We start from the raw sequence: 25341 nt of genomic DNA on the forward strand, positions 1-25341 counted from the left end.
GGAATACAGTATGTCACAGAACTGCGGGTTCTATGATCCGAAAGCAGCGTCCTTGACATCTTCCTCATCCATGACCTCAGGTTGCTCTTGGGCAAGTCCCAAATTCTTTGTTTCCCAAGTTCCATCTACCCATGGTTTTTGCTCTCCAAGGAAAACCATATTACCTTGGCCGTTTTCTAATGCATCAACGAGGTATTTTTGCGCAACGGTCTGGACTTGCTCCTTGGTCACATCCAATAAACGCTCACGTCGCTCTTGAACCATCTCTTCCGAAACCCCAGATACGAACCTGGTCATGCCCTCCTGACTGACCGATTGAGGTGCATCGACACTTTGGAATACAGACAACTTGGCTTCTTCGAGATCGCGTTCGGTCCATTCCTTTTGGACTGCCCATTTACCAGCGTTGCGCATGATCGACATCGTGTTTAAAGGATTTGGATCACGATAAGAGTAGAATCCAAAGATGCCATCAAGTCCCCGCGAGTAAGCTCCTCCGCCATAAGCTCCGCCTTTCTCTCTAATCTCATGATGCAAATGTTTATGAGTCAAGAGCTGAGAGAGTATCTGAAGAGGTGCTCCAGCTGGAGAGGTATAAGATACCGTCGGGAGAGCAAGGCCACCATAGTATACTTGATATGGCAGAGGAAAGAACGTCTTGGTGTTTCTTGTAAAATCTGGGGGAGGTACTAGGCGAGATGGCAATTCAGACCTTGGGATTGATGATAGAAATTGCTGAAGCGCGGCTTCGTTGTTTGTGACACTTTCACTACCACAGGTGAGGGCAGTCCTAAAGGTGGAAGACCCAGAGAATGCGAGTCGCTGAATCGTCTTGAGTTTATCAATAACATCGGCTAGTCCTTCGGCCTCGGGTCTCGAGGCAAGTGAGGTGGTGAGCTTGACTTGAGATAATCCTACCACTTGTTCCTTCAAACGCCCGTATTGTGTTACGCCAGCTTCAGCATAGCGTCTGGCAAATGCATGCCCAGATGAAGCGATGTTGTTAACTGCACCGTCTGCCGAGCCCTGCAAAAGCTGACGGATGCGGACTTCGGCATCAGGGCTATCAAAATCAGTTTCAAGAACTAGTTTTCGCAATAACCCGAACATCTCAGGCACGTTTCGATCTAAAGCAGTCCCGGAAAAGCTCAAGCCCTCGGATGCCGACTTGAAATCTGTGGGAGACGAGGAAGCATAATAGCCGACACCAATTTCTCCAGTCTTAAGCTTCATCAAGTCTTCTAACTGCTCCATAGTCATGTCCTTTGTCCCAAGACGCATTATAGAATCTGTGAATAAAGGAATGTATGTTCGCAGTTCCTCGGGTAGATTTTCGATAGTGTTAAGGGCTCTGAAGTAGGTCAGTCCGTTTGTGGGTGCTTCTCGCCATTGTACATTGACATTTTCAACCCTGGAATCCCTTAATTCTATTTTCTCGTCTTGTCTTGGGATGTCCTTAACATGAACAGTTGGGAGACAGCTGAGATCCTGAGTGTTAGATTTTCCTTGCTCTTCCAAAAGCTCTAATTCCCTCTTTTCTAACTGGGCACGAGCTTCAGCTTCACCGCCAGCCTTCTCAGTGACCTCTGCGATCTTCTTTGCGAGACGTGTGGCTTCTTCGGCTACAAGCTCATCTCCATAAGTTGTTGAAGGAGCCATTGTGAAAGTGAGTGTATTGTCATTTAGTAAGTACTTCTCCAATAATCCCTCCAAATAACCACCCTTCTCGAACTCTTTTTGAAATGCAGCAACAGTGTCGTTCCAAGCTAGCGCTTCAAAAGGATCAACACCCTCAAACCACTTAGGTTTAATTCTTTGCATCAATGACATACCAAACTTAGCAGTTTTATGCTTCAAGCTAAACTCCAATTGATGTAGGTAGCCATCGATTTTCGATTTCTCAAATCCATTTTTATGTGCTTCTTGGAAAGTCTTGTGGATTGCTTCCTTAACTTTTGGTACATCGGCTTCTTTAACGCCGGTTAACCCAACAGAGAATATTCCGACTTTTCCAGAAGGGTCATAGCCGCTATTTGGACTCCATTCGGTTCCCAAGCCAGCTTCAATTAAGTTTCTATAGAGTGGAGATCCATATCCATCCATGAGTAGAGCAAACATTATTGAAAGTGAGAAAGTCTCTAAAACATCCGTAGCATCACCTACCAGCCATGAAGTTGAGGTCTTGAATTGCATATCTGCATCTACCAATGGGTCGATAGGTCCTGGAACTGTGATAGTCTGTGGACCAGATGATAAATCGATAGGCTTTAGTACTTCCATTTCTCCATTAATGCGCTCAAAAGCATTCAGTTGAGCATTGACCTCTACAAGATGATCTGCCAAAGGCATATCGCCGTATGTAAAAACTTTAGCATTGCTTGGATGGTAATGCTCGGCGTGGAACTTCTTTAATTGCTCATATGTCAACTCGGTCATCTTTTGTGGATCACCTCCCGAGTTGTTGATGGCAGGGAAAATGTGGTCTTGAAACCTGATGTAGTAAAGATATCCAGCGTCCGACATCTGTCCCTTCATCTCATTGTACACAACACCTTTGAACACCAATTTGCTATCTTCAGGGTTGGCAGCGTCTCCCTCGATTGCCACTCGTGGGTTCTCGGGCCCTATTCTCCATCCCTCTTGTGTAAAGTCGCTCTGTTTCAATAGTGGATGCAATGTTGCATCAAGGTAAACAGACATGAGATTTTTGAAATCTTGTTCATTGGTGGTGGCGAAAGGATAGAATGTGTGAGAAGACGCCGTGAATGCATTCATGAAATTTGACAATGTTCTGGGTAGCATTTTGAAGAATGGGTCACGAATGGGATACCTACAAACGATTCAGCGCGATCCAATGTAATATGGATAATAATAGAAAGGAAGACAATTTACTTTTTGCTTCCACATAATGTTGTATGTTCCAATATATGAGGGACTCCAGTATCATCTGGAGGATTTGTCTTGAATCCAATAGAGAAGACATTATTCTTATCTTCTCTAGCAACATGTAAATAGTCTGCGCCCGTCTTATCATGCTTCAAATGAAGTGCTGTCAACTCAAGTTCTTGAACATGTTTTGATCTCAAGAGCGTAAATCCATGAAGCTTTTCACCTGGCTTTGGATATTGGGCGAGTTCCGTCACACCTTTCTTTGCAGCTTGTCGTAACATATTTCTTGTATCAATATGTCATCAAAGACACAAAAAAAGTGTGAGAGAGGTAATGAAAGGACGATGGAAGGAAGGGAAGGAACGAGGTTGAATTAATATGGTGAGGCGCAAAGTAAGATGATTACTGATTTCACCATTGGAAGGTTCGCTTCAGTGAATTTTCGTGTTTTTGATTGCCCGATTGTCCGGCTCGGGCCACACTAGCTTGGATACAGTCAACCTCGTAATATCTTATTTTGAGAAAGAACGTCAACGTGCAGAGAGGCAATACATGAAAATTCAGAAAATCGAATTGCGACAAAACTAGTCGTCGCACATAAACGATAAGTACCCAGATACTCACACTTGAATTTTAACAATGTCGACTGGGGCAAATCCCACTTACGCACCTGGCCCTACGAATTCAAGAACCACCTCTATGAATGCGAACCATACCCATGCCGATTATCCCAATGGACATCATCACCATAACGATGCTGGAGTTAAGAAGGGAAAACAGAAGAAGGGGACAGATCCGAGTGAAGCCTCGAAACTTATTGCGGCCAAGATCTCGCAACTGGAACTAGATGCAGCTGGAGAGAAGGATCAAGAGGCAGAGATTGGTTCGTTTTGTCCATTCTAGAAACTCCCTCCCTATTACCGATTTGCATGCTGCACCAGATTTTCGCTGTCGTGTGCATTGTCTGCTCGAAGTGCGTCGCGGTGGAAGGAGAGGGGTAAGCGCTTCGCTTCAGAACTGAATTATTAAGTGTGGTCGATTCAAGAATGAGGGGTGTCCTTTTTGGAGGGGGTTCTATGATAGATCGAAATGCCCCTGCTCTCATTTCTTCAATTTGGAGAGACCACAGGGCTGATATGCTCCTTCTGAAGTCCCCCGCGAGTGCAGGTGGAGGGGCAATGGGAGATCGAGACCTGCTTGAAAAAATTGCTAACGTATTGTGCTATCAAGAACGCGAAGTCAAAAAAGCGAATCGAGAACTGAATTCCTCAATATCCAAAATGGACGATCTTCAAAAAATCGAGACACTCCAAAAGAGGGTCACGGAACACCTTGCGGACATGAAACGACTGGAGCGAGATAATCAGAAAAATAAGAAGCGTGGTGATGTGCTGCAGAAGGAGAAAGACGTCGCGAGAACCGACCTTGGCAAAGCCGTCGTCCTCCGAGAGAAGCTGGAGAAACTCTGCAGAGAATTACAGAAAGAGAACAATAGACTCAAGGTGCGCATTCTGTTGGGTGCATGCGATTTTACAGATGCTAAGCGGGGTTAGGGTGAAAACAAAACTCTACAAGATAATGAAAAGATTGCCAAGGAAGAATGGGATCAGAAGTGTAGTGAAATTCTGTGGCAGTTCCAGGACTACCAGCATACAAAGGATAATCCAAAAACTGTGGTTATCAATCCTGAACTTGATGAGCTGTAAGTTCCTCTATGTTAACGCTAGTCCAAGCACTAATGCCCTTCAGTTTTAAAGCAAAGTTCAAGTCATTGATTGATCAGTACGAATTACGGGAGCTCCATTTCCATTCTCTTCTGCGTACAAAGGAGCTTGAAGTTCAGTATAATCTTGCTAGGTTCGAGCGTGAACGTAGAGCTGCCGAGCAGGAGGTAAACCGGGCAAAACAGTTGAATCAGCAGGTTCTAACCTTTTCTAAAACCGAAACCGAGTTACGAAACCAGTTGAACATTTACGTGGAGAAGTTCAAGCAGGTAGGACCTACTTTTCTACATTTGATATTCGTTTTTTTTTCTGCTATTGGATGCCTAGAGCTAATTGCCCGCCAGGTGGAAGATACGCTCAACAACAGCAATGACTTATTTCTAACGTTTCGCAAGGAAATGGAAGAAATGTCGAAAAAGACTAAACGTCTCGAAAAGGAAAACATGGCTTTGACTCGAAAGCACGAAGCTACCAATAAGAACATACTTACGATGGCCGAGGAGCGCACCAAGAGTTCCCATGAAATTGAGGCATTAAAGACGAGAAATGAAAAGTTGAGAGATATCATTGATCAGATGCAGAGGCAAGGACGAGGTCTTACCCAGGGCATGGCAGGAACCGTGGAAGGAGAGTATGCTGAAGGTGATTTGGAAGGCACGGAGAGCGAGTACGAGTACGAAGAGGGCGATGACGAAGGAAGCGAGGGAGAATATGACGACGATACAGAGGAAGATGTTCACCCTGTGCCTCCAAGACCCTTTGGACCTGTACCACCACCACCTCCAGCCTTGAATGGAATGGCGGCTGCGAATGGCGTACACTGAGAATAGTAGCAAGGCCCGTCAGTTACACAATTTTGTATTACGGTCTTGACATCCATTTCACGATGCGTGGTTGTCTTTGTTTGTGCAAATAAACTAGCGAAGTACTTCTTTTGCGACTAATCTGACATCGAAACTGGGAGACCCTCTTTACACACATGTATATGTACTAGCAGAAGAACAACTAAATAGTCAGCATCGCTAGCGCGCAGGAACAATTAATTTTGAGCGAACTGGTTGACATTGTGTTCTGTCAATTTTCTCAATACTTTCTACACGTCCCTTTGTGAGGGAAAACAAACATCATTATTCTTACTCGAGTGCACAAAGAAGATTCGTCCTTGTTCCATTCCTCGTCACATTGAAAGGATTGTTCCTCAATAACCTGATAACAGAATCTTTCGCGTAATACACAAGCTTTTTTTGCAGTACTAAAATAGATTATAGACTAACAGAGGCACCGGCACTCAAGTCTATGCTTTACAAATCCCTAAAACAATTGCTGTAAACTTAGGTAGTATACCTTGCTGGTTATGAATGACCTTTTTTGTTCATGTAAATACTGTCGGAGCTGCGAGAAGTCTCGCTCAACCAAATGATACACCTCTGAACATGAGAAATGATTCGCATCACTCGCACCTGAGATCGCAGCCTAACGACCTCTACCAACAACCAGTGGTTGTTCACAGTGCACACAAAGAGGCTTCTATTGTCGATTTGAAAGAAGTCTCCAATTTATTACTTAGTCCAATGGATGGGATGACCTGGCGGGCTAGCCTAAGTGTGTGGCCACAATTCTTCTGTTCAATGCTTGAACAACATTTTGGACCTCAGGAATGTACGGAAACATTGCTAGATTAAACATTGATGTTACTTTCGCATTGCGCTTGTTGTTCAGGTATCAAAACAGGATTGAAACAGCACCTCCTAACCCACTATTTAAAGGCTCGTCTCTTCCCCTATCATTCAATTCCCCATCCACTCATCCACTCCTCGAGCATCATCTACAGACAATTCACTCAAGACTTTCAAGCAAGACTTTCAAGCAACAACCAGAATCGTCTACCAGATCCTACTCGCAACCACTCAACAAGCAAGATGCCAGCCACACCAGATCTCAGAGCACGTCTCATCCGAGACGATCGAGTCGCTCCAGCTTCCCCATCCACCTCGACACTCGCCCCCGGACAAATCCCCAACCACCCTTGGGTCACCTTCGGAGGTGAAACTCTCGCACTCTCCATCAATCTTGCCCAGAAGAATTATCCCACAGACACCCAGGTCCAGGACTTCCATCGCATCGTCCAACTCTACTCGGTATTTACTAAGACCTGCTTGGTCTCAGTTACACTTCCCGAGTACCGTTTCGACGTCCAAAAGTCCAACCATGGCCACGTCTTCTTCAATCTCGTAACAGCCATCAACCAGTTCCCCCGTCTTGGTCGCTGCGAAGTAGTCTTTCGCATGCCGGACGAAAACTTCACCCAGCTCACCAATGCTTGCCAGTTCTACCGTCTCAACTTCAAACAATGGAAATTGTTTAGCAAGATCGGAACTCAACAAGTCCAACAAGTCAAGGTTGGATCGAGAACGGATCGCAGATTGAATGGTTGGTTCAAAGTCAACATTGCCGGTTCTCCATGAGAACTCCGATTCCAGACTCCACCACCAGTCAGTCTAACACAATGGTAATTTCTTCCATCTTTCATTTGTAACTCAGTTTTCTACCTCGAGAATCGTAGTATCAAGATCCACGGATCCAACACAATGGTAATATCTTCCATCTTTCATTTGTAGTACAATATGGGATGCGATAGGAGTTTTGCATTTGATTTTTGCAAGAAAACCCAAAAACAAACACAAAATTCCCAAACCCCCACAAAAACAATCAACTATCTTTCTTTTCTAATATTTCTCTTTTCAATTTCTCATGTGGTTCCGATGTTTCCTTCTTTTCTTTCGTTTTCGGTGTGCTATAATTATGTTCAAGTGGACATTAGTGATAAGAGAGGGGCGAGTAAAGATGAGATCGAAACTGCGTTAGCAGAAAACAAAACTAATTTAATTGACTTACTTGATGTCTCAAGTAGGAGTTCTTGATTTTCTCCTTGCTATTCAGAGCGCCGAATTCAATGAATTCTATAAAAACCCATATGGTAAGTTTCCCCTTGATGATGAAGTGAATTCGGTGACCATGGATTGATTAATTCAAACAATAGCATTCCAGCAGGTATGAGATGACATGACATTGACTGTTATACCTAGGTAGTCAAAGATAGTTCTATAAGAGACTTTTATGCATCGACAACTAACAATTAACCACAAGTCAGGTATTGTAGCCCTAGTCGTATCGTCAGATCATATATCAGGTTAAACATCGGGTATACTGTGTATCAGAACATAAACAACTAATCATCGGCCAAATTGACTAGTAAATACCATATCATAACCACATAATTCTTCTTCAAAACACCATTCAGAGCCCTCTAACATCACACAATTCCAGCTGTTTTGGCAATTAGCAATCATCTTTCCCCCCCTCCCCTGTGCATAATACGACGGCCCGGGTCGGCAAAACTCTCCACAAAAGCGTGAAAGCACCACCCCCCTGTAAAACTACAGACCGCGTATCTCCTTCCCTTTTGCGCGTGATAAGGACGGATTTCGGATGATCCCATCCTCGCCATCCACTCCCACTTCTACGCGCCAACAATCGTGCCAATGATTGCTGCGGGGATTACAGATACTTATCTGGATTTCTATTCGTCTTGCACACCTCCAGTCTTGCTAGTATGTTATTTGTAAGTGATTCAGTGACAGTACCTGCGAGCTGTCTTTCTCCGCAATACTACTCTGTTCCTGGATTTGTGATTGTTTCTCTTGGCTCTTTATCCACCAATCGTTGGTGAGATGCGTCGTCTCAATGCCGAAGAATCACGATATCGGGATTTGAGGGAGGGGCGTCGGTGCTAATGTGCCTTGCAGCGGATCATGGTATCTCTGATAGGAAACTACTATATCTGCAATAAGCAGATATCGTTCTTCAACTGCCTTTTTGGATCGGCACCGTGCATGTGAAGAGAATTTTGCAGGGGAATGTGGTATTAATCTGATAACGAAAGAGTGGTGCATGTATGATGCTATCATTTGCAGATATGCGCGCGTTGTGAGGAAGGAGTATATGAAGAAGCCTCTGCCTCTCTTAGCTTTTTCCCTCTTCTCTTTTTCCTGTAGCATTCTTTAAAGTGCCAGCTTCTTTTCTATCTCCCCTTCAAGATGTATTTCCCCGTCCTCTCCACCCTTACCGCTCTTTCTCTCCTCTCCCTTACATCCGCTCGCTCACTTCCCCGCGCTCCAAACTCAAAGATCTCTGTTCGTAGTGTCGTTCCTTCTAGACCAAGAAGTATTCCAGTCGTCACAGACAATGTCCTGGAACTTACCAAGAAATCTACCGGAGGCTCTAAAGTCAGAAGCGCAGTTAAATTCTTGAAGAATTTGGATATTGTTAATGGAAGCTCAACTGCTCTTATCAGTTTATTTGAGGGAGAGGAATATGCTACGGATATTACTTTTGGAACACAGACTTTCGAGGTTGTGTGAGTGCTTTTCCGGAAATATTTAACTCGGTGATTGGAAGAGATCATAGACTGACTTTTCTTTTCCTATTTAGTGTCGATACTGGATCTAGTGATACTTGGTTAGCCGAGACTGGATTTTCTTGTCTTGATATCGATACCGGAAAGAGTGTCTCGGAAGCCACCTGTGCATTTGGCCCAACCTACACAAAAGACTCTACCTTCAAAGCTATCTCGGGTCAAGAATTTTCCATTACATATGGCGATGGAGAGTATCTCACTGGTGTGCTTGGATCGCAGCCCGTGACTTTTGCCGGTATCAATGTAACCACCACTGTCGCTTTGGTCACATCTGCTGCATGGAACGGTGACGGAACTACTAGTGGTTTGGTCGGTTTGGCGTATCCCGGAATGTAAGTTTTCCCCAACAAACATTGAACAGTATAAGGGAAAAAGCTCATACTAACACCCCATCAGCACATCCGCCTACAAAGGTTCCACCCAAGTAGTCTACAACCCCATCTTCACCACCATGTACGAAGAAGGACTCGTCGACTCCCTCTTCAGTCTCGCCATCGAGCGCGACGTCTCCGGCCCCGCCGGCTACCTCGCTCTCGGCGGTGTTCCCCCCGTTGATTTCGTACAAGATTTCGCCAGCACCCCCATCCTTGTAACATCCATCACTGGATACCCTAAAACATACGATTTCTACACCATTAAAATCGAAGCCGCGTATCTGAACGGAAAAGCCATTTCCGGCGCCGCAACTCCTCAATACATTGTCGATTCGGGAACCACGCTTAATTACCTCCCTACCACGATGGCCAATGCTATTAACAAGGCTTTCGTTCCGGCTGCCGTGTACAGCAATGATCAGGGCTCATATGTCGTTTCTTGTACTGCTGTTCCACCTGTGTTTGGTATCGAGATTGGTGGTACAGTCTTCTATACTAACCCTCTCGATATGATTCTCCACGCTGGTACTGATGATGATGGAAACGACGTTTGCATTAGCGGTATTAACGATGGTGGAAGTGATACTGCCAATGATTTGTATATCTTGGGCGATACCTTCCAGAAGAACGTCGTCACCGTTTTCGATGTTGGGGCTGGCGTGTTGCAATTCGCTGCTAGGGAAAACTATACCAGTAATGATACTTACTAGGTGGAGCGAAGAGAAGGAGAAATGATTGAAGGGGGAGATGCCATTTTGAAGATTGGAATGGGCACAATCGAGAGCTTTGATGATTCTATTGTACATATTTAAAAGCTGAAGTGAATATAATGAATTTATGAAGGTACAACCCATAATGGAGAATATAGATGAGAGCAATGTTTAGATTATTCCTGAACAAACAAAAGTGAAACGCAAATTTGAAGAGAAGCCTGCCTTGCCTTACACAAGGAAGTAGAAAGCTCGCCCAATGCAACTTGAAGTTGGAATTTTGAATCTTGAGCAAAATTTAGAGAAGAATTTACAAGTTGCTATATTCGAAATACAATACATCTCTCTGAAAACAATCAATAAAAAAAGGAAAGAGATGATTCTCAACTTTGATTTGTTCTCATCCTAACCGAGCCCAGAAAACCCTCAGAATTGGTGAATCTAACAGTTTCTGATCATTGATATGGGACCCAACCAATCTCATCAATAGGTGCCTGGACCCATTGTCTGTGTTCTTCATCCAAAAACTGATAGATGTTGGCCATCAAATGATTGCTCCATCCTTCTATCCACCAGAGATTTTCCAACTTCTTAAAGCACACCACTGAATACGCGAGAATGGCTAATGCCTCTTGAGTACCATCATTCAGACGACTCAAGTACTCATCAGGAACACGGAAAAGCCAGATGAAAATGTCCCCCGTCTCGTATTGCTCGGCTGGACACTTGTACATGAATTTATACGATAGTTCCAAGCCGCGGATAGCTTCGGTGTACATTTGTACTTCATGCTCATCGGGTACTGTGGTTTCAATTGCAATTCTTAGGTGACTGAGATGTTCAACCTCATCATCTGCGTATGTTTGACGCAACATGACTCTTTCTTCTCTGGCTTTGAACAAGATAGCCAAAGGCCCTGTTAAAAGTGCGTCTTTGAATTGATCGATAATTGCAGTTACGCCTCGAAATAGCACAAGCCATGACGTAATTCCATTTTCGCCGACAATTACAAATTCATCAACGCTGCGCGGTCGACCTAATGTGTGCATACCGGTGAATATCGAGAAGACATGAAGCGCTGCACAGGTCTCAGTGGTAATATGAGGAATAAAGGCAGTGCCTTGACGGAGTGCCGCCTCATGTTGCTGCTTGGAATACTCATAGAGTCGTTCGCTCTGATCAGGCCTATTGCGAGCCATGTGCAGGGCTGACAGAGCGAGTAGCGCACGCATGACAAATTCGTGCTGAAATGCAATCTGGACAATCGTGGTGTGATATATGTTTCTCACCACAGAATTGGAGTTCAGTGAGTTGCTTGTTGATACGCAAAAGTTGTTGAAGACCTCCAAATCCATAAGATTCAGATATGGGTCTTGGCCCTCGACAGTTCGACCCAGCACATTATTTGGAGCTGAAACTGAAGTTGATGATCCGGGAGAGGAGAGTGGCGTATTCTTCGCTGAAGTTGCTGCATCCGCTTTTGAATAATCACATTGTACTGAATGCTTGATACAATTCAAGCAGCTAGGTTTTCCTTCGCCACACTAATCGATGAGTTAGCCACTGTTGAACTGAGGCCTATCAACACTCGAGTGAGGGCAACAAGAAATTGACACTAAAGATACACAATGTCAAATGGAATGTTTTATAGAATATGAAATGAAGACTTGGAACTTACCTATGTGTGTACTCTTGCCGGCTTGACTAGTAGGGTGTACAACGGATCAGTCAAACGGCAGCTTTCACTAACCTTAATCTTTCTCCTCTTACAATTATTGCACCCCGTCCTCGTTTTCCGATGAGAGCGACGAGAGGAACTGAACATTTTATCGGGTCTTGTGACATCATTATCCATCGTTATGGTTACAGAGTTATCATCAGTCCACTCTCGAGTCTGGAATTAATGCTTGCCGTTAATGGGGAACCTCGGTGTGGGTGCGATGTAGATCCCCGAATATGTATCACTCTGCTCTGTTTCCTTGCGAATCCCCAATAAGCTCTTATATATATGTATGTCACAAGATGGGTCCAGCACCTGGTATTAATACAAACATGTCCAGAATGTAGCCGTTGATGAAAAATGAGTACTGTAGCTAAAACCAAATCGGGGATTTCGGCAGAAGCAGTAAAGTCCGAAGAACAATTCAACAATGCTTTAACGTTCCTCTTTCGGGTGATGATCTATTTAGGTTTATTTGAGATGTTAACCTTAATTGATAGATAGCTGCTTACTGTTCATTGAAAACATCGAACAAATGAATCATATATGAAGCTTGAATGGAGTATCGAGTATCGAGTACCGGTATACTCACTCACTCACTCTACTCTCATCGACAATGCGAGCAAGTGCATCGTGTCGCACAGAACCAAGCGCGGTTGGTCTAAGATGGGAAATACCAATCACCTACCCGTATTTAAGGTTGTGAGGTTATGTAAGATCCTATATATGGAGTAAAAGGGTTGAGACTGATGTTCAATTCCTATTCCTGGATCAGATGGGTAAATTCCAAGGTTCCAGGTTGTTCCTGATCTTCATAGAATCTTCTTATCCTTCATTCTTGTTATTCTCTTCACAAAATTCAAAGATCGGAATGAACATACAAATAGCGGCGATTAAGTTGATCCGGGTAGAGACCGAAAGGGGCTGTCACCGGTACTTATGGTCAGTAGGTGGGCCATGTGGAAGAATAACCTATAGGGCTGACAATATAAGAATGGATTGATACTATTTTGAGCTTTGTTGCGGCAGCTTGATTATTATGATTAATTGATTCGATTTTCTATCCAACTTTCTCAAGATTTAATATGCCTCCGACGGATAATCGGAAGATGACACCTCAAAGCAATTGCTTGGCTGTTTCTCTCTCACTGACGTCAAGCGGATAACTTGGTGATGTTCTCTGTCAGGTACGAGGACAAAGGACGTTATGTTATTTATACGTTACGTTACGTTACGTTACAAGCGATAACCATACAATCACATCGATAACGATTATCTTCAATCCCAAGCTCGTTCGTTTTCTTGATCCATTATACAACTTTTATCTTCAATACTCACATCTACGCGTGTTGGCTGGTTCTCACAGCATTTGCCAGCCCTCAATTGACTCGGTTGGCACTCCTTCCACCAAAGAATCCTCTTATTGGTGATTTCATATCTTGTTGAGGGCTGACTGACTGACTGACCACAGACTTCTCCAACATGTCATCTCAACCCTCGACCATCGATCAATTGAAGAATACAGCTTCTTCCGCATACGAGACTGTAGCCAACAGTGTATCTGCGATGTCTAAAGATGGCGTTTATGATCCTGACCAAGACAAGAACATGGTTGGAAAAGATGCACATGGGAACAAGTTTAGGAAGGGCGATTTTAAAGATAAATTGAATCAAGCTGCTTGTGGGGGGCAACCAGAAAAGGAGGAAGAAAGCCTGACAGAGAAAGGTAGGCAAACAATTCAGCATTGCTGATCATGCTGAACCATAAAATCCCAACAGCAGACCGCTAATGATGAAAGCATTTTCGTGGATACCAGGTATAAGCGCATTACAAAAGTCAACTTTGGAACAAGGACCAGAGGACACGACGGTGAAGGGCAATGAAGCACCCCCAGTTCGGCCACAACACGATGTGCCAATTGAACAATTTTTGAGAAAGCAATACCATAGCAGAAGTGGAGATGGGATCCCAAACCCGAGGGAAAGTAATTGATTGACCTTGGGCTTCGATCAACGAAGCTTTACGAATATGTACGACATGACAGGAGACATGGAATGCGTATGACAACGATAATATCGTTTGGACAAGGCGTTTGGAAGAGTTCTGAATGGAACTTATCAAATTATATGGAAATGGCATGAATGGGTGGCGTACACCGCTGAGAGTAGCTTAGTAGGCTGCAGTTCGTATTTGCTTTATGGTACAAGATATTTTGTGGATATCCGCATGTGTCAATGCCTGTCATCAACAGTGATTCACCGCAGCTTTGGCCAAATTGTTCCGAGAGCAACACAATGGAACCTCGAGGGAACCCGTAAACACACCCAACTCCTTACATATTTATGCCTATTTTTATTTTTTGGCCGCTGCTGCAAGTGCTCAGTCCCTGTCGGCGGGCCTTGGCAGATGGCGATCAACAAAAATCTCAATCAAATATTGAAGCCATCCACAATTTCTCCTATTTCGACGGTATGGAGTACCATGGTTCGGCATCGAAGTGACTTGAATCACGAACTTTCAGGAGAGCCAAGATGCGGTGTTCTTAAAAGCTCATATTTCCCTTCATTGTTCAAGTTTGACATCACTCCTGATCCGGACTTTTTTCCTCTTGGTTTTTTACCTGACTAGCCATCTCTCCCCACCAGAAATCGCAAATTCGCAATGTATCGGACGAATCCACAAATTGTAAGCACGCACAAACTAAATCGTACTTAACAGTCTTGAGAATTCTTAGACTTGTTGCCACAATCACGTGAAGTACCGTTGTCAAAAGACCATGTTGCTAACACGATTTCTAGCATGACTTTCGAATCGTCATGGCCCAGATCATGTTTGGCTTGTTAGTTGTCCCGCTGGCTTCTTCATACCCATTTGTTGGAGTCGAAACCCGCGCTTCAAGCATCCAAGACTGCTTGACTCAGCACTCTGTTCCATATCAAGATAGTTCCTCATCTTCATGGGCTACGACCATTTCCCCTTATAATCTTCGGTTACAATATACCCCAGCTGTTGTCACTTTACCTACCACCTCACAACATGTGAGTGACGCAGTCACTTGTGCGGCCGCTGCCGGACTTAAAGTACAGGCTAAATCAGGCGGGCATTCATATGCTAGCTATTCAACTGGTGGTAAAGATGGAAGTCTCATCGTCAGTCTCGAGAGCTTCAATTCTATAAGCGTTGATGCTCGTAAGTTCGAACGATATCTTGAATCTGCGTTCTGAACGATGTCTAATCAAAAATGTTCTAGAAACCAACATTGCTACCGTTGGAGGAGGTGTACGTTTAGGAAATCTCGCTCTTGGACTCTACAGTCAGGGCAAACGAGCTGTTCCGCATGGGACATGTCCAGGGGTTGGAATAGGTGGACATTTCACTCATGGAGGTTATGGATACGCATCTAGACTCTGGGGTCTGGCTCTTGATACTATCGTTGGTCTCGATGTGGTTCTTGCCAATGGAACACAACTCCACACGACGGCCACATCTTATCCCGATATTTTCTACGCAATGAGAGGAGCTGCCGATTCATTTGCTATTGCGACAGCCTTCTACCTCCAAACCTTTGCCGCTCCATCGTCCGTTCTCACCTTCGCAGCGAGTATCCCCGCAACACTAGATAGTGTCAGCACTGCTGTCTCATCCTTCACCAAACTTCAAGAACTTACTCTCGACTCTACCAAAATCAATAAAAATATCACATTAGGTATTTACACCGACAACTATGGATCGTTCAGTCTTAGTGGCTGGTGTATGAGCTGTGATCAGACCCAATTTGAGAGCGTCACTTTTCCAGCAATATTGTCCGCTTTTCCCACCGCCGATACCAGCAGTGTTAAATCTCTAGGATGGACAGATGCTTTAGTCAGTGCAGATAATGGAGGACAGCTTGAGGAACCATTAACTGGATATGTTGCTCACGACACATTTTATGCCAAATCTGTGGTTACGAAGAATGCAGAGCCGTTGACTTCCGCTCAGTTAACTAGCTACTTCACCTACATTCTGAATCAAGGAAGAAGTGCTCCTTCCCCTTGGTATACTATTATCGATTTGTATGGAGGTGCCGATAGTCAGATAAATGTGCCTTCTTCTGACTCTTCGGCATACTCTGATCGGGACGCTCATTGGGTTTTCCAGGTAAGACTTCCGTTCTTGACAATTCGAGTATTTGCACACATAACTAACTTTTGAAAGAACTACGGCTTTACATCCAACTCTTTGCCACCATATGATGACGCTATAACACCCTTCGTCGACTCTCTCAATAGCGCTCTTTCAGCAGGTGCACCTAGCGATTTTGGGGCATATCTCAACTATGTAGACCCAGAACTAAGTGCAAACGATGCCGCGATGCTCGGATACGGACAAACTGCCTACAACAAATTATTAGCCATTAAACAAACCATTGATCCCAACGAAGTGTTCTGGAATCCACAGAGTATTGGCGCTGCTGATGATAACACCGGAAACAATGGTAGTAGTGGAACCGCAGGCTCAGCTACGTCTACATCTACACCTGCACCAACATTTTCATCTACGACGTCAAAAGCTACTGCAACATCGTCGTTGAAAGTCTCAACTGATGCGTCGTGTGGCAATGGGTATACGTGCCAGGGAAGCTCGTTTGGAAATTGCTGTTCTCAGTATGGATGGTGTGGCAGTACGAGTACGTACTGTGGAACTGGGTGTCAAAGTGGATTTGGAACTTGCTCGTGAGGAGAAAGACCTTTTGGAGATGATCAGGATGGGTCGTAGATATAGAGGGAAGATTGAGATTAGAATTCAAGATTGGAGAACCAGAAAAGAAAAAAGAAAAAAATAGTAATGTTTAGATAATAGATAATATACTGCGAGGTATACATGGATGAGATATGAATGGCGCTGAAATGGGATGGCATGGTAATATTTTAATGGGTATTCTTGGGATTCGGAAAATTGGTTCTTATAGAAAAGTAGAAAATGATACAGGAAAATTTAATACCTCATATTGTGATTATGGAGAGGATGTTAATATTCTGGGACTTTATTCTGAGCAAGAGAAGTGTATCGTTCATCTACTGGACTTTTATGATTAAAAAAGGGGAGGAGCCACTCTTCAGAGTAGGGTTGGTGGGTGAAACTATACATTGAAAATACCAGAGTGATTTGATATCTTGGTATCGGAAAGAAACACTGATATCCATGCTCTTGAATGTGAAGAAAAGGGATGAGAAAGAAATGATTGGAAAGCTCCTTATCACATTTTATTATGACTTATTACAAACAGAAAAGTTAATTAATTGATTTAATGTTGTATATTCAAAAAAGTATAAATGTTTTTTCAGTATATCGCTTTTTGGTTGGTTTGATTCCTGCGGGGGCGGGGCTCTACGTAACCGAAAAAAGCGGCGGAAATTCACCACTATTCAAAAGAACTTTAACGACTAAAACTCATCTTGATATAATATTAAATAATAAAAACATCTATTATCAACATGAAGAAGACTCAAATTTTCATACGCTTTTTTCAAATTTCAATATTTAATTTGAAATGAATTTATAATCTATTAAAAAAGACCTTTGAAAGGGTACTCAATTTCCGCGGCTTTTTTCGGTTACGTAGAGCGGGCGAGCGGGGGTAGCTTATGGGGTATTGATTTGACGGATATCTATCCGAGAACCCCCACGAAACAAACACAAAAATGGCAAGTGGACATGAACGTCATATCATACTTGTTCTGCCGTTGGGGTGAATTATGAGGGGTACCGATATTGGAGGGATCCATTTACATGGTGCTTTAAATGGTGAGTTTGGTAGGGAAGGTTCAAAATGAAGACTTCAAATTACCCCTTCTCAAGTATAAGTAGCATTTGATCAATTCTTGTGCTTCCCGTTCTTCATCTCTTGTTCATTCCACATTGACAACATGCCTTCATTTGATGAGCCAGTCGTGGCCTTTATCGGCCTTGGAGCTATGGGGATGGGCATGGCTACGAATCTCCTCAAAACATTCTCTGTCACTGGCTTCGATGTCTACGAACCCACGCTCGAGAAATTCAGATCCGCGGGCGGAAACACGGCTACCACGCCTCGATCTGCCGTCGCCAATGCAAGATACGTCGTGATCATGGTAGCGACAGCTGCGCAAACGCTGTCGGTTCTTTTTGACGATGTCACTGGAGCTATCCACGAATTACAACCGAATGCTACGATCATACTAAGCTCCACCGCTTTCCCCGCACACGTACCGGAAGTCAGAGAATTACTCGACAATAAATACAACAGGAAAGATGTGGAATTGGTGGATGCACCTGTGTCTGGAGGTACGGGTCGAGCAGCTCTGGGTACGCTTGTGGTTCTCGCTTCTGGGCCGGAGAAATCGCTGGCAGCCGCGAAACCGGTATTGAACGCCATGGCAGACCCATTACATATAATCCCTGGTGGTTTGGGGGCGGGTACCAAGGTTAAAATGGTACATCAAGCTCTCGCAGGTATACACATGATTATGGCATCAGAAGCAATGGGATTTGCTGCATTCTTGGGTCTTAACACCAAGCAGGCTTTTGACTATCTAGTTAAATCATCTGGTGAAAGCTGGATGTTAGGAAATAGAGTGCCGCATATGTTGGAGAATAATCTCCATCCGTTTTCGGCCTTAAACATTATCGTTAAAGATATGGGTATCGTGACAGCCGATGGCTGTAGAGTCAAATGTCCATTGTTCTTGTGCTCTGCAGCTGAGCAAGTATTGGCGTCCGGCGTACGCTCCGGGTTTGGTCTAGACGATGATTCTGGCCTCGTCAGAGCTTATACCCCCACCCGACCAAGTCTTGTCTTCGAACAGACTACAATCTTTACTACAAGTGCGGATGACCCGAGATTGAAGCTAGTTGAAGATATACTAGCAGGCGTACATTTAGTCGCAGCAGTAGAAGCAATGGCTTTTGGTCAAGCTATAGGTCTAGACACCGGGATGCTATACGATGTAGTAAGAGGGGCGGCTGGAGCAAGCGCCATGTTCGTGGATAGAGTGCCAGCTTTGTTAAGTGGAAAGTGTGCCTCGAATTCCTCTATTGATGATGTTATTGCTCGTCTAGTAAGTAACTTTCAAGAACCCCTTGCAATCATGCCATGTGAGTATATGGTGCTCACAATCAAACAGAACAAAGCAATCGAGGAAGCAAGCCGTCTGAGATACCCGTTACATCTCACAGCCACAGCGCTACAGATATTACAATTGGCGAGAACTCGAGGTTCTGGTAATGAGCCTGATGTAGCAGCTGTGAGAGTATGGGATGGTATCGTCACATTTCCCATACCTGGCTTTGCATGAGGAAGTGATTCGTCAAGGAGCGATATTTGAGCTTTGACGCTACAAATAGAAATCGTTCTTCTTGGATACTGACATGGAGTATAGAATAAAGTTTGGATGGCTGTAGATGTAGTCAAATTAACTTACTTCATTGGCAAATATTACGCGGAAATTCCCCCGCAATTTATGCATCATCTCGTTCCTGCAGAAACTAGTAAATTTTGGCTCCTGCTGTGAGTTGTTTCAATTGAGTATATCTCCGAAAGTTAATTGTGTCTCCAAATCTTCACAAACGTGGAAGCTTCAACTCGAAGAGAATGTGCAACTTGGAAATATTGAATGCCGTTGTTCTTGATAGTATCGAGGTTCCAGATCTTATGACATGTTTGTCCAATGTCTTCTACAACACGACTCAATACCACGATGCAAGGGCCCGTCCGTCCGCACACCCGAACCCCCCAAATGCTTTCCCACCTCTTAGTCTACCACCAAAAACGGTAGTTCATCATAGCTCAAGTGCTACTTCTAGTATAGTCCACTTTAAGTGTCTGGGCACATGGATCCAGGAACGACTGGGGAATTATCGAATGGGTTTTATTTTGCGGCAATGCTGCGGTAAGAATATCCTCCCGCGTCCTAGCTAGGCAATACGGAATCTAATTATGTGAGCTTGGCTTCGTCTCTTCTAAATGTGGTTTAGCGCTGTTCGCAAGGACGTCTTGGATCTAGAGTGGATATTTTGGAGAGTCTTGGATTTGGTGCTAATTGTTACTATAGCTGTACTTTCTCGGTTGATGCTGCTCACTTTGATAATGGTTTGCTCGCCGTCGGAAAGCTATATCGCATATTGGTAGATTGGCACAGCTGTATTTCTCGTCTTAATCCCGTGTGGAGAGGCTTAGTATGGGGATTCGGCCGCAAGTGGTTTTTCGTGCTCCTTGGCTATGGGTAATTCCATCGTATGATCTCATGCCTAGAAGTTGTCTTGGACGCGGAAACATGTCTATAACTTAAAGATCATTTCTCCTTTGATGTGCATTTATCTTGAGAACTGTACATGCCCATCTCGGTGTTCACAAAGATGCATTTCAAGTCTCTCTTATACGTTGCCGCTGCACTCCCTCTGAGCATTGCTGCCCCCACAACCGATGGCCCGGCAAAGAGAGCAGATACTACATTCGACTATGTAGTTGTTGGCGGTGGAACCGCAGGGCTGACAATAGCCTCACGGTTATCCGAAGATTCGGGGACCACAGTAGCAGTAATTGAAGCTGGAACTTTCTACCAGGTAGGTACAAACAAACATCTTCATCACGAGACCATCCATGCATTTGCTAAACAGATTTAGATCACCAATCCCGCGCTCAGCTCAACGCCAGCTGGAGACTCTTTCTGGGCGGGCTCTAGTCCAGCTGATACCAATCCGCTCGTGGATTGGAAATTTGTGACGGCGCCTCAAGCTGGTGCAGCGGGTCGCTCGATCTCGTATGCCCGGGGAAAATGTCTCGGTGGAAGTTCGGCGAGGAACTTCATGATCTATCAGCGTGGTACCACGCAGTCGTATCAGAAATGGGCCGATGCAGTGGATGATCAATCGTATACTTTTGATGGGCTCTTTCCCTTCTTTCAAAAGAGTGTTCGGTTCACTCCGCCGGGGCCGAGTCGGGCATCCAATGCATCGGCGGAGTTTAGCGCTGTAAGTATATCATTCCTCACTCTCTTCTTGGAGAATACCGATTGACATCTCTAGTCTGCATATTCGTCTTCGGGAGGACCGCTGGAGGTTTCGTATGCTAATTACGCACAACCTTTCTCGAGTTACATGGAGGGATCCCTAGGCGAAATTGGAATAAACGATATTCAAGATTTCAACACTGGGTCTCTCATGGGAAAACAGTATTGTAGTTCTACTATTGATCCTTCCAGCCAAAAACGAGAGTCATCTCAAACAGCCTATTATGACTCTACAGTGCAGAAACGCTCAAATCTCAAAGTCTATTCGCTCACCACGGCGCAAAAGATACTCTTTGATAACGACAAGAAAGCTACCGGTGTCAAAGTCACATCACTCGGTTTCATCCCATACACAATCAATGCCCGGAAAGAAGTCATCATGTCAGCGGGCGCCTTTCAAAGTCCTCAACTTCTCATGCTCTCGGGAATCGGCCCCAAGGATACACTAGCGAAATGGAATATCCCAGCGATTTCCATCCTCGAGGGCGTGGGCCAAAATATGTGGGATCATATTTTCTTCGGTCCTACGTATCGCGTCAAAGTGCAGACATTAACTAGACTGGCCAACGATCTCATCTACACCGCCGCACAATTCATAGGTCCCTATCTAATCGAAAAAGTCGGCCCCTTGACCAACCCCATCTGCGATTACCTCGGCTGGGAAAAACTCCCCAGTTCCCTCCGCAACACTTTCTCCTCCTCCACCCTCAACGATCTCTCTCAATTTCCCCCCGATTGGCCCGAAATCGAATACCTCTCCGGCGCCGGCTACGTCGGCGATTTCGCCAGTCTCCCCACCACCCAACCCCGCGACGGCTACCAATACGCCACCATCCTCAGCGCACTCGTGGCGCCCCTCTCCCGCGGAACCGTCACCCTCGCCTCCACCTCGGCCTCGGACCTCCCCATCATCAACCCCTCCTGGCTCACCTCCCCCACCGACCAAGCCGTCGCCGTCGCCGCCTACAAACGCACGCGCGCCGCCTTCTCCTCGAAATTCATGGCCCCCGTGCTCATCGGACAGGAGTATTTCCCCGGCCCCTCCGTCTCCAGCGACGCGCAGATCCTCGAGACAATTCAGAAAACGCTGCATACGGTGTGGCACGCGGCCTGCACGTGTAAAATGGGGGTGCAGAGTGATCCCATGGCGGTGGTGGATAGCAAAGCGAGAGTTTTCGGCACCAAGGGCTTGCGAGTCGTGGATGCGAGCGCGTTTGCGATTTTGCCGCCCGGTCACCCGCAGAGTACGGTGTATGCGCTTGCGGAGAAGATTGCGGCGGGCATTAGGAATGGGGATTGATTGGAGTTTGGTTTGGTCATGGTGCTGGTGGAGTAAGGGCGCATGGCTTCACTTGATTGTTCACGAACTCTTTCGTATCTGCTTCGTCTGTGTACAAATGCTTGTTCTAGACCTGTGTATCTTGCACGTCTGAGTAAAGTCTTAATTTTCATGTATATATTTATTACCATAACCCTTCCTGTATACTATATCATAATATTCTATTCATTATCAAAGGACGAACCATCCAAAATGTGCATCAACATCTTTTAGCAAAGGAAATTGCACATCTGTTAATCTTCTCTACACATCACAGCAGTACTCAAAAATCCAGCATTCGATACGAAAAATCGAGATTGCTAAACTACTAATGATGGAGGAAAAGGAGAGTAAATCAGAAGCGAATGCCAAGGAAACAATAACCTAGTATTATTGAGATCGATCAGGCAAAGAAAAATCATACAGATGTGTTCTGCATAAGCAGACACTTGACTGTTGTAATATAACCCCTATTTCTAATCCTGACGCAAGAGACAATTGAGTATGCAATAGTGTGTGAATATCTTTGTTCAAGTACATTGTGTGTTCTATTCGTCATATATATTCCGTATGTCCAAATGCTATTGTTTCAACGAAAACATCCACCGTTCTAAAAGTCAGGTATGCCGCTATGACCTGCTGTCTATCATCTCTTCGCATATAAAAGCTTTCATGATTCTCTATTCTTCTTCATCTTCTATTGCCTGTTCTAATGGTTCTCCTGGCTTTGTGAATCTATCCGCTTATTAGTATACTTTCCTGAATCACCCTATGAAATATTGGTGAAAAACTTACTTATTAACTACTCTCTCAATACCATCCAATCCCATTTTCAAGGTTTCCATAGTTGGACCGTAGGAAAATCTGACAAAATGGTGACAAGGACTGTCAAACAAATCTCTTCTCTTACTTGGGTTCAAGTCGAAAAAGATACCTGGGACGACAATGACACGCTCCTCAAGACATGCTTGGAAGAAGTTAAGACCGTCGGAAATTGCAGCCGGAAGTCCTTCAAGATCTGTAGTTTCATTAAGTTAGCATTTTTGTGCCCAAAGAATATTGGCGTTTGTTGACTCACCCAACCACAAGTAGAAGGTACTGTCAGGTACTTCCTTGATCTTGAAACCCATTTCACGAAGACGGCTGATAACATAATCACGCTTGTCACGGAAATGACTTTGCAGAGCCTTCATTTCCTCTCTAACCTTTTTAGGCTCAAGCATAGGAATGGCAGCCTCTTGGAAAGGAACATTGGCACCACCATCAAGGTATGAGCCACATGAGCCAATGGCTTTGATAAATTCCTATTTCACCATTAGTAAGGCTAGCGATGTTTGGGAGATATAGAGTAAAACAAACCTTTGGTCCAACAATCCACGCAATTCTCCATCCAGGTAATCTGAAGCGCTTGGTGAGACCATCAATGATCAAAACATCATCTTCATCGACATTTCCAACATTCTCAGCGGCACTGATTGTGGTACCATCGCAATTACTAGTGTAGTTATAGCCTCCATAGAACTCATCCATAATGAGAGTGGCTCTGTCTCTGCAGATATCTTGGATTTCAGCAAGCTCAGGGTTCTTGACAACCTTTCCGGTAGGATTTCTAGGATTTGAAGTCAAGATAACTGAGGTACCACGAGAAATCTCCTCCTCAATTTTGTTAGGGTGGATGTGGTAACCATCTTCTCCAGAGAGAGGAGATGGAATTGCCGCAAACTAATCGAAGTAAGCTTTCAAGTATTCTTTCCACCAATTGGAAAAAGGGGGTAGGGGGGTGACCTACGTTCTTGAATAGTGACAACATCTCATTGTATGCAGTATAATCAGGAATGAAAAAGCCCAAATAAGCATTATTCAATACTGCAGCAATTCTGATCAATCCAGCACGACCACCTGGAACAATGCACACATTTTCCCAAGTATATTGACTTTCTTTGCCCTCTCTGTGATGTACATTGTACAAGTTTGCAACGGCAGCTCTCAAACTCTTAATACCAGCTGTAGGACCGTACTCTCTGCCTGCCATTGTAATATCGATGCTCTCGGGACGCTTGAAACTACCAGCGATTTCGTCGTCGACTTCAGGAGCTCCCTGGCCAAGGTTTGCCCATTTCTCAGGCTCCTCAGCAAATCCATGCTCATAAGCTCTTTCGGTACACCAGACTACACCAGTAGAGGCACGGGTTGGATCAAGTCCTGCGTGAGTTTTGTGGCCTTCGTGGGCATTGCGGAATTGCTTGTGAATCTTGGAGTCCATTTCTTCGTCCATGGTCAGCTAAGCTCTAAGAAGCGAGTGAATAAACAGTGCGACCTCCTCTACATGCATAGAGGGGCCTGAATATGATAGTACATAGACATCTTTTACAATTTCTGCCCCGCAATCCCCGGCATTTTTTGAACCTCCCCCGAAATTGTGCCGTTCAAAAAGAGCTACTGCTCTAGAAGAAGATGGCTATATCTCAGAGAGATGCTATTGCTCTCCGGGATTATAGATGGTTTCTGTAAGAAACGTTGAGAAATAAAGGGAAGAACTTACCATTGGCAGAAGGATCATGTGTAGAGAATCTTCTGTTTGGTTTGGATGACAATCTTGGAGCTCCAGTGGACCTATTCATGGAAAACTTTCTGTTGTTAAACGACATGTTGTCTATTGTTTCTTCTTTTTCTGATATGGTGTTGTATGTGATTTAATCAAAGGTCGAAAGCTCTCCTGTAATCTTATAAACAGCGAGGATGTATTCGTATGTACAAGCTAGTACAAGGCTAGGTGAAGTGAATGATTCAGAATGGTTAAGAATGACTGAACGGCACCGTTCTTCTCTCTCTTTCAGCAAAATGGAGGAAAACCAGGTCTTAAGAACAAGAGCGGAGAAAGGAGACGGAAAGTGGGGTGTACAGTTCAGTTGGAGAGAAGATGGAGCAAGTATACGAGTATATAAAAAAGGATCAGAGTAATAAAAATTGGGTTGATTGGGTTCTCCATTCTGCCGTTATGTGTACGAGTAACTCTGACCAAAAAATTAGTGGTCGCGGGGCGATGAACAGGGGATACAAGGGAAAAGCTTGTTTTCTTCCGCCTTATCGATTACGCAG

At 44.4% G+C, this 25341-nt stretch overlaps 10 protein-coding genes across 10 annotated transcripts; 7 read left to right on the forward strand and 3 right to left on the reverse strand.

Annotated features, from left to right (window-relative positions):
• Positions 1 to 30: 30 nt before the first annotated feature.
• Positions 31 to 3170, reverse strand: EAE98_001295 (uncharacterized protein; the record flags this gene model as incomplete). Its single annotated transcript, XM_038948913.1, has 2 exons — positions 31 to 2830; positions 2893 to 3170. The coding sequence occupies 2 exons, from the start codon at positions 3168 to 3170 to the stop codon at positions 31 to 33; spliced, it is 3078 nt and encodes a 1025-aa protein (XP_038815179.1).
• Positions 3171 to 3528: 358 nt separating this feature from the next.
• EAE98_001296 (uncharacterized protein) lies at positions 3529 to 5437 on the forward strand (the record flags this gene model as incomplete). Its single annotated transcript, XM_038948914.1, has 5 exons — positions 3529 to 3772; positions 4120 to 4391; positions 4443 to 4591; positions 4639 to 4882; positions 4958 to 5437. 5 exons carry the CDS (start codon positions 3529 to 3531, stop codon positions 5435 to 5437), a joined length of 1389 nt encoding a protein of 462 aa, XP_038815180.1.
• Positions 5438 to 6532: 1095 nt separating this feature from the next.
• Positions 6533 to 7078, forward strand: EAE98_001297 (uncharacterized protein; the record flags this gene model as incomplete). Its single annotated transcript, XM_038948915.1, has 1 exon — positions 6533 to 7078. The coding sequence occupies one exon, from the start codon at positions 6533 to 6535 to the stop codon at positions 7076 to 7078; it is 546 nt and encodes a 181-aa protein (XP_038815181.1).
• A 1632-nt stretch (positions 7079 to 8710) lies between these two features.
• Positions 8711 to 10174, forward strand: EAE98_001298 (uncharacterized protein; the record flags this gene model as incomplete). Its single annotated transcript, XM_038948916.1, has 3 exons — positions 8711 to 9030; positions 9105 to 9422; positions 9487 to 10174. 3 exons carry the CDS (start codon positions 8711 to 8713, stop codon positions 10172 to 10174), a joined length of 1326 nt encoding a protein of 441 aa, XP_038815182.1.
• A 455-nt stretch (positions 10175 to 10629) lies between these two features.
• On the reverse strand, positions 10630 to 12029 carry EAE98_001299 (uncharacterized protein; the record flags this gene model as incomplete). Its single annotated transcript, XM_038948917.1, has 2 exons — positions 10630 to 11718; positions 11925 to 12029. The coding sequence occupies 2 exons, from the start codon at positions 12027 to 12029 to the stop codon at positions 10630 to 10632; spliced, it is 1194 nt and encodes a 397-aa protein (XP_038815183.1).
• Positions 12030 to 13008: 979 nt separating this feature from the next.
• Positions 13009 to 13887, forward strand: EAE98_001300 (uncharacterized protein; the record flags this gene model as incomplete). Its single annotated transcript, XM_038948918.1, has 3 exons — positions 13009 to 13285; positions 13366 to 13620; positions 13694 to 13887. Exons 2-3 carry the CDS (start codon positions 13377 to 13379, stop codon positions 13885 to 13887), a joined length of 438 nt encoding a protein of 145 aa, XP_038815184.1. The 5' UTR covers positions 13009 to 13285; positions 13366 to 13376.
• A 669-nt stretch (positions 13888 to 14556) lies between these two features.
• On the forward strand, positions 14557 to 16876 carry EAE98_001301 (uncharacterized protein; the record flags this gene model as incomplete). Its single annotated transcript, XM_038948919.1, has 4 exons — positions 14557 to 14580; positions 14694 to 15084; positions 15146 to 16035; positions 16093 to 16876. 4 exons carry the CDS (start codon positions 14557 to 14559, stop codon positions 16612 to 16614), a joined length of 1827 nt encoding a protein of 608 aa, XP_038815185.1. The 3' UTR covers positions 16615 to 16876.
• A 928-nt stretch (positions 16877 to 17804) lies between these two features.
• EAE98_001302 (uncharacterized protein) lies at positions 17805 to 19211 on the forward strand (the record flags this gene model as incomplete). The annotated part of the gene is made up of 2 exons (XM_038948920.1): positions 17805 to 18974; positions 19041 to 19211. 2 exons carry the CDS (start codon positions 17805 to 17807, stop codon positions 19209 to 19211), a joined length of 1341 nt encoding a protein of 446 aa, XP_038815186.1.
• A 1060-nt stretch (positions 19212 to 20271) lies between these two features.
• Positions 20272 to 22224, forward strand: EAE98_001303 (uncharacterized protein; the record flags this gene model as incomplete). Its single annotated transcript, XM_038948921.1, has 3 exons — positions 20272 to 20478; positions 20539 to 20886; positions 20941 to 22224. 3 exons carry the CDS (start codon positions 20272 to 20274, stop codon positions 22222 to 22224), a joined length of 1839 nt encoding a protein of 612 aa, XP_038815187.1.
• A 389-nt stretch (positions 22225 to 22613) lies between these two features.
• On the reverse strand, positions 22614 to 25236 carry EAE98_001304 (uncharacterized protein). The gene is made up of 6 exons (XM_038948922.1): positions 24785 to 25236; positions 24032 to 24507; positions 23602 to 23964; positions 23321 to 23546; positions 23038 to 23260; positions 22614 to 22977 (listed from the first exon to the last, which is right to left on the reverse strand). The coding sequence occupies exons 1-6, from the start codon at positions 24888 to 24890 to the stop codon at positions 22923 to 22925; spliced, it is 1449 nt and encodes a 482-aa protein (XP_038815188.1). The 5' UTR covers positions 24891 to 25236; the 3' UTR covers positions 22614 to 22922.
• Between the last annotated feature and the right edge of the window lie 105 nt (positions 25237 to 25341).

The sequence above is a fragment of the Botrytis deweyae genome (assembly GCF_014898535.1).
Source record: "Botrytis deweyae strain B1 chromosome Unknown BDEW_002, whole genome shotgun sequence".
NCBI lineage: Eukaryota > Fungi > Ascomycota > Leotiomycetes > Helotiales > Sclerotiniaceae > Botrytis > Botrytis deweyae.

Coding starts and splice junctions, on each gene's coding strand:
- EAE98_001304 (XM_038948922.1), bottom strand. CDS start 24,890: ATGTCGTTTAACAACAGAAAGTTTTCCATGAATAGGTCCACTGGAGCT. Junction 24,508..24,784: donor ACATGATCCTTCTGCCAATG/GTAAGTTCTTCC, acceptor CCATGGACGAAG/AAATGGACTCCAAGATTCAC. Junction 23,965..24,031: donor TGTTGTCACTATTCAAGAAC/GTAGGTCACCCC, acceptor TACTTCGATTAG/TTTGCGGCAATTCCATCTCC.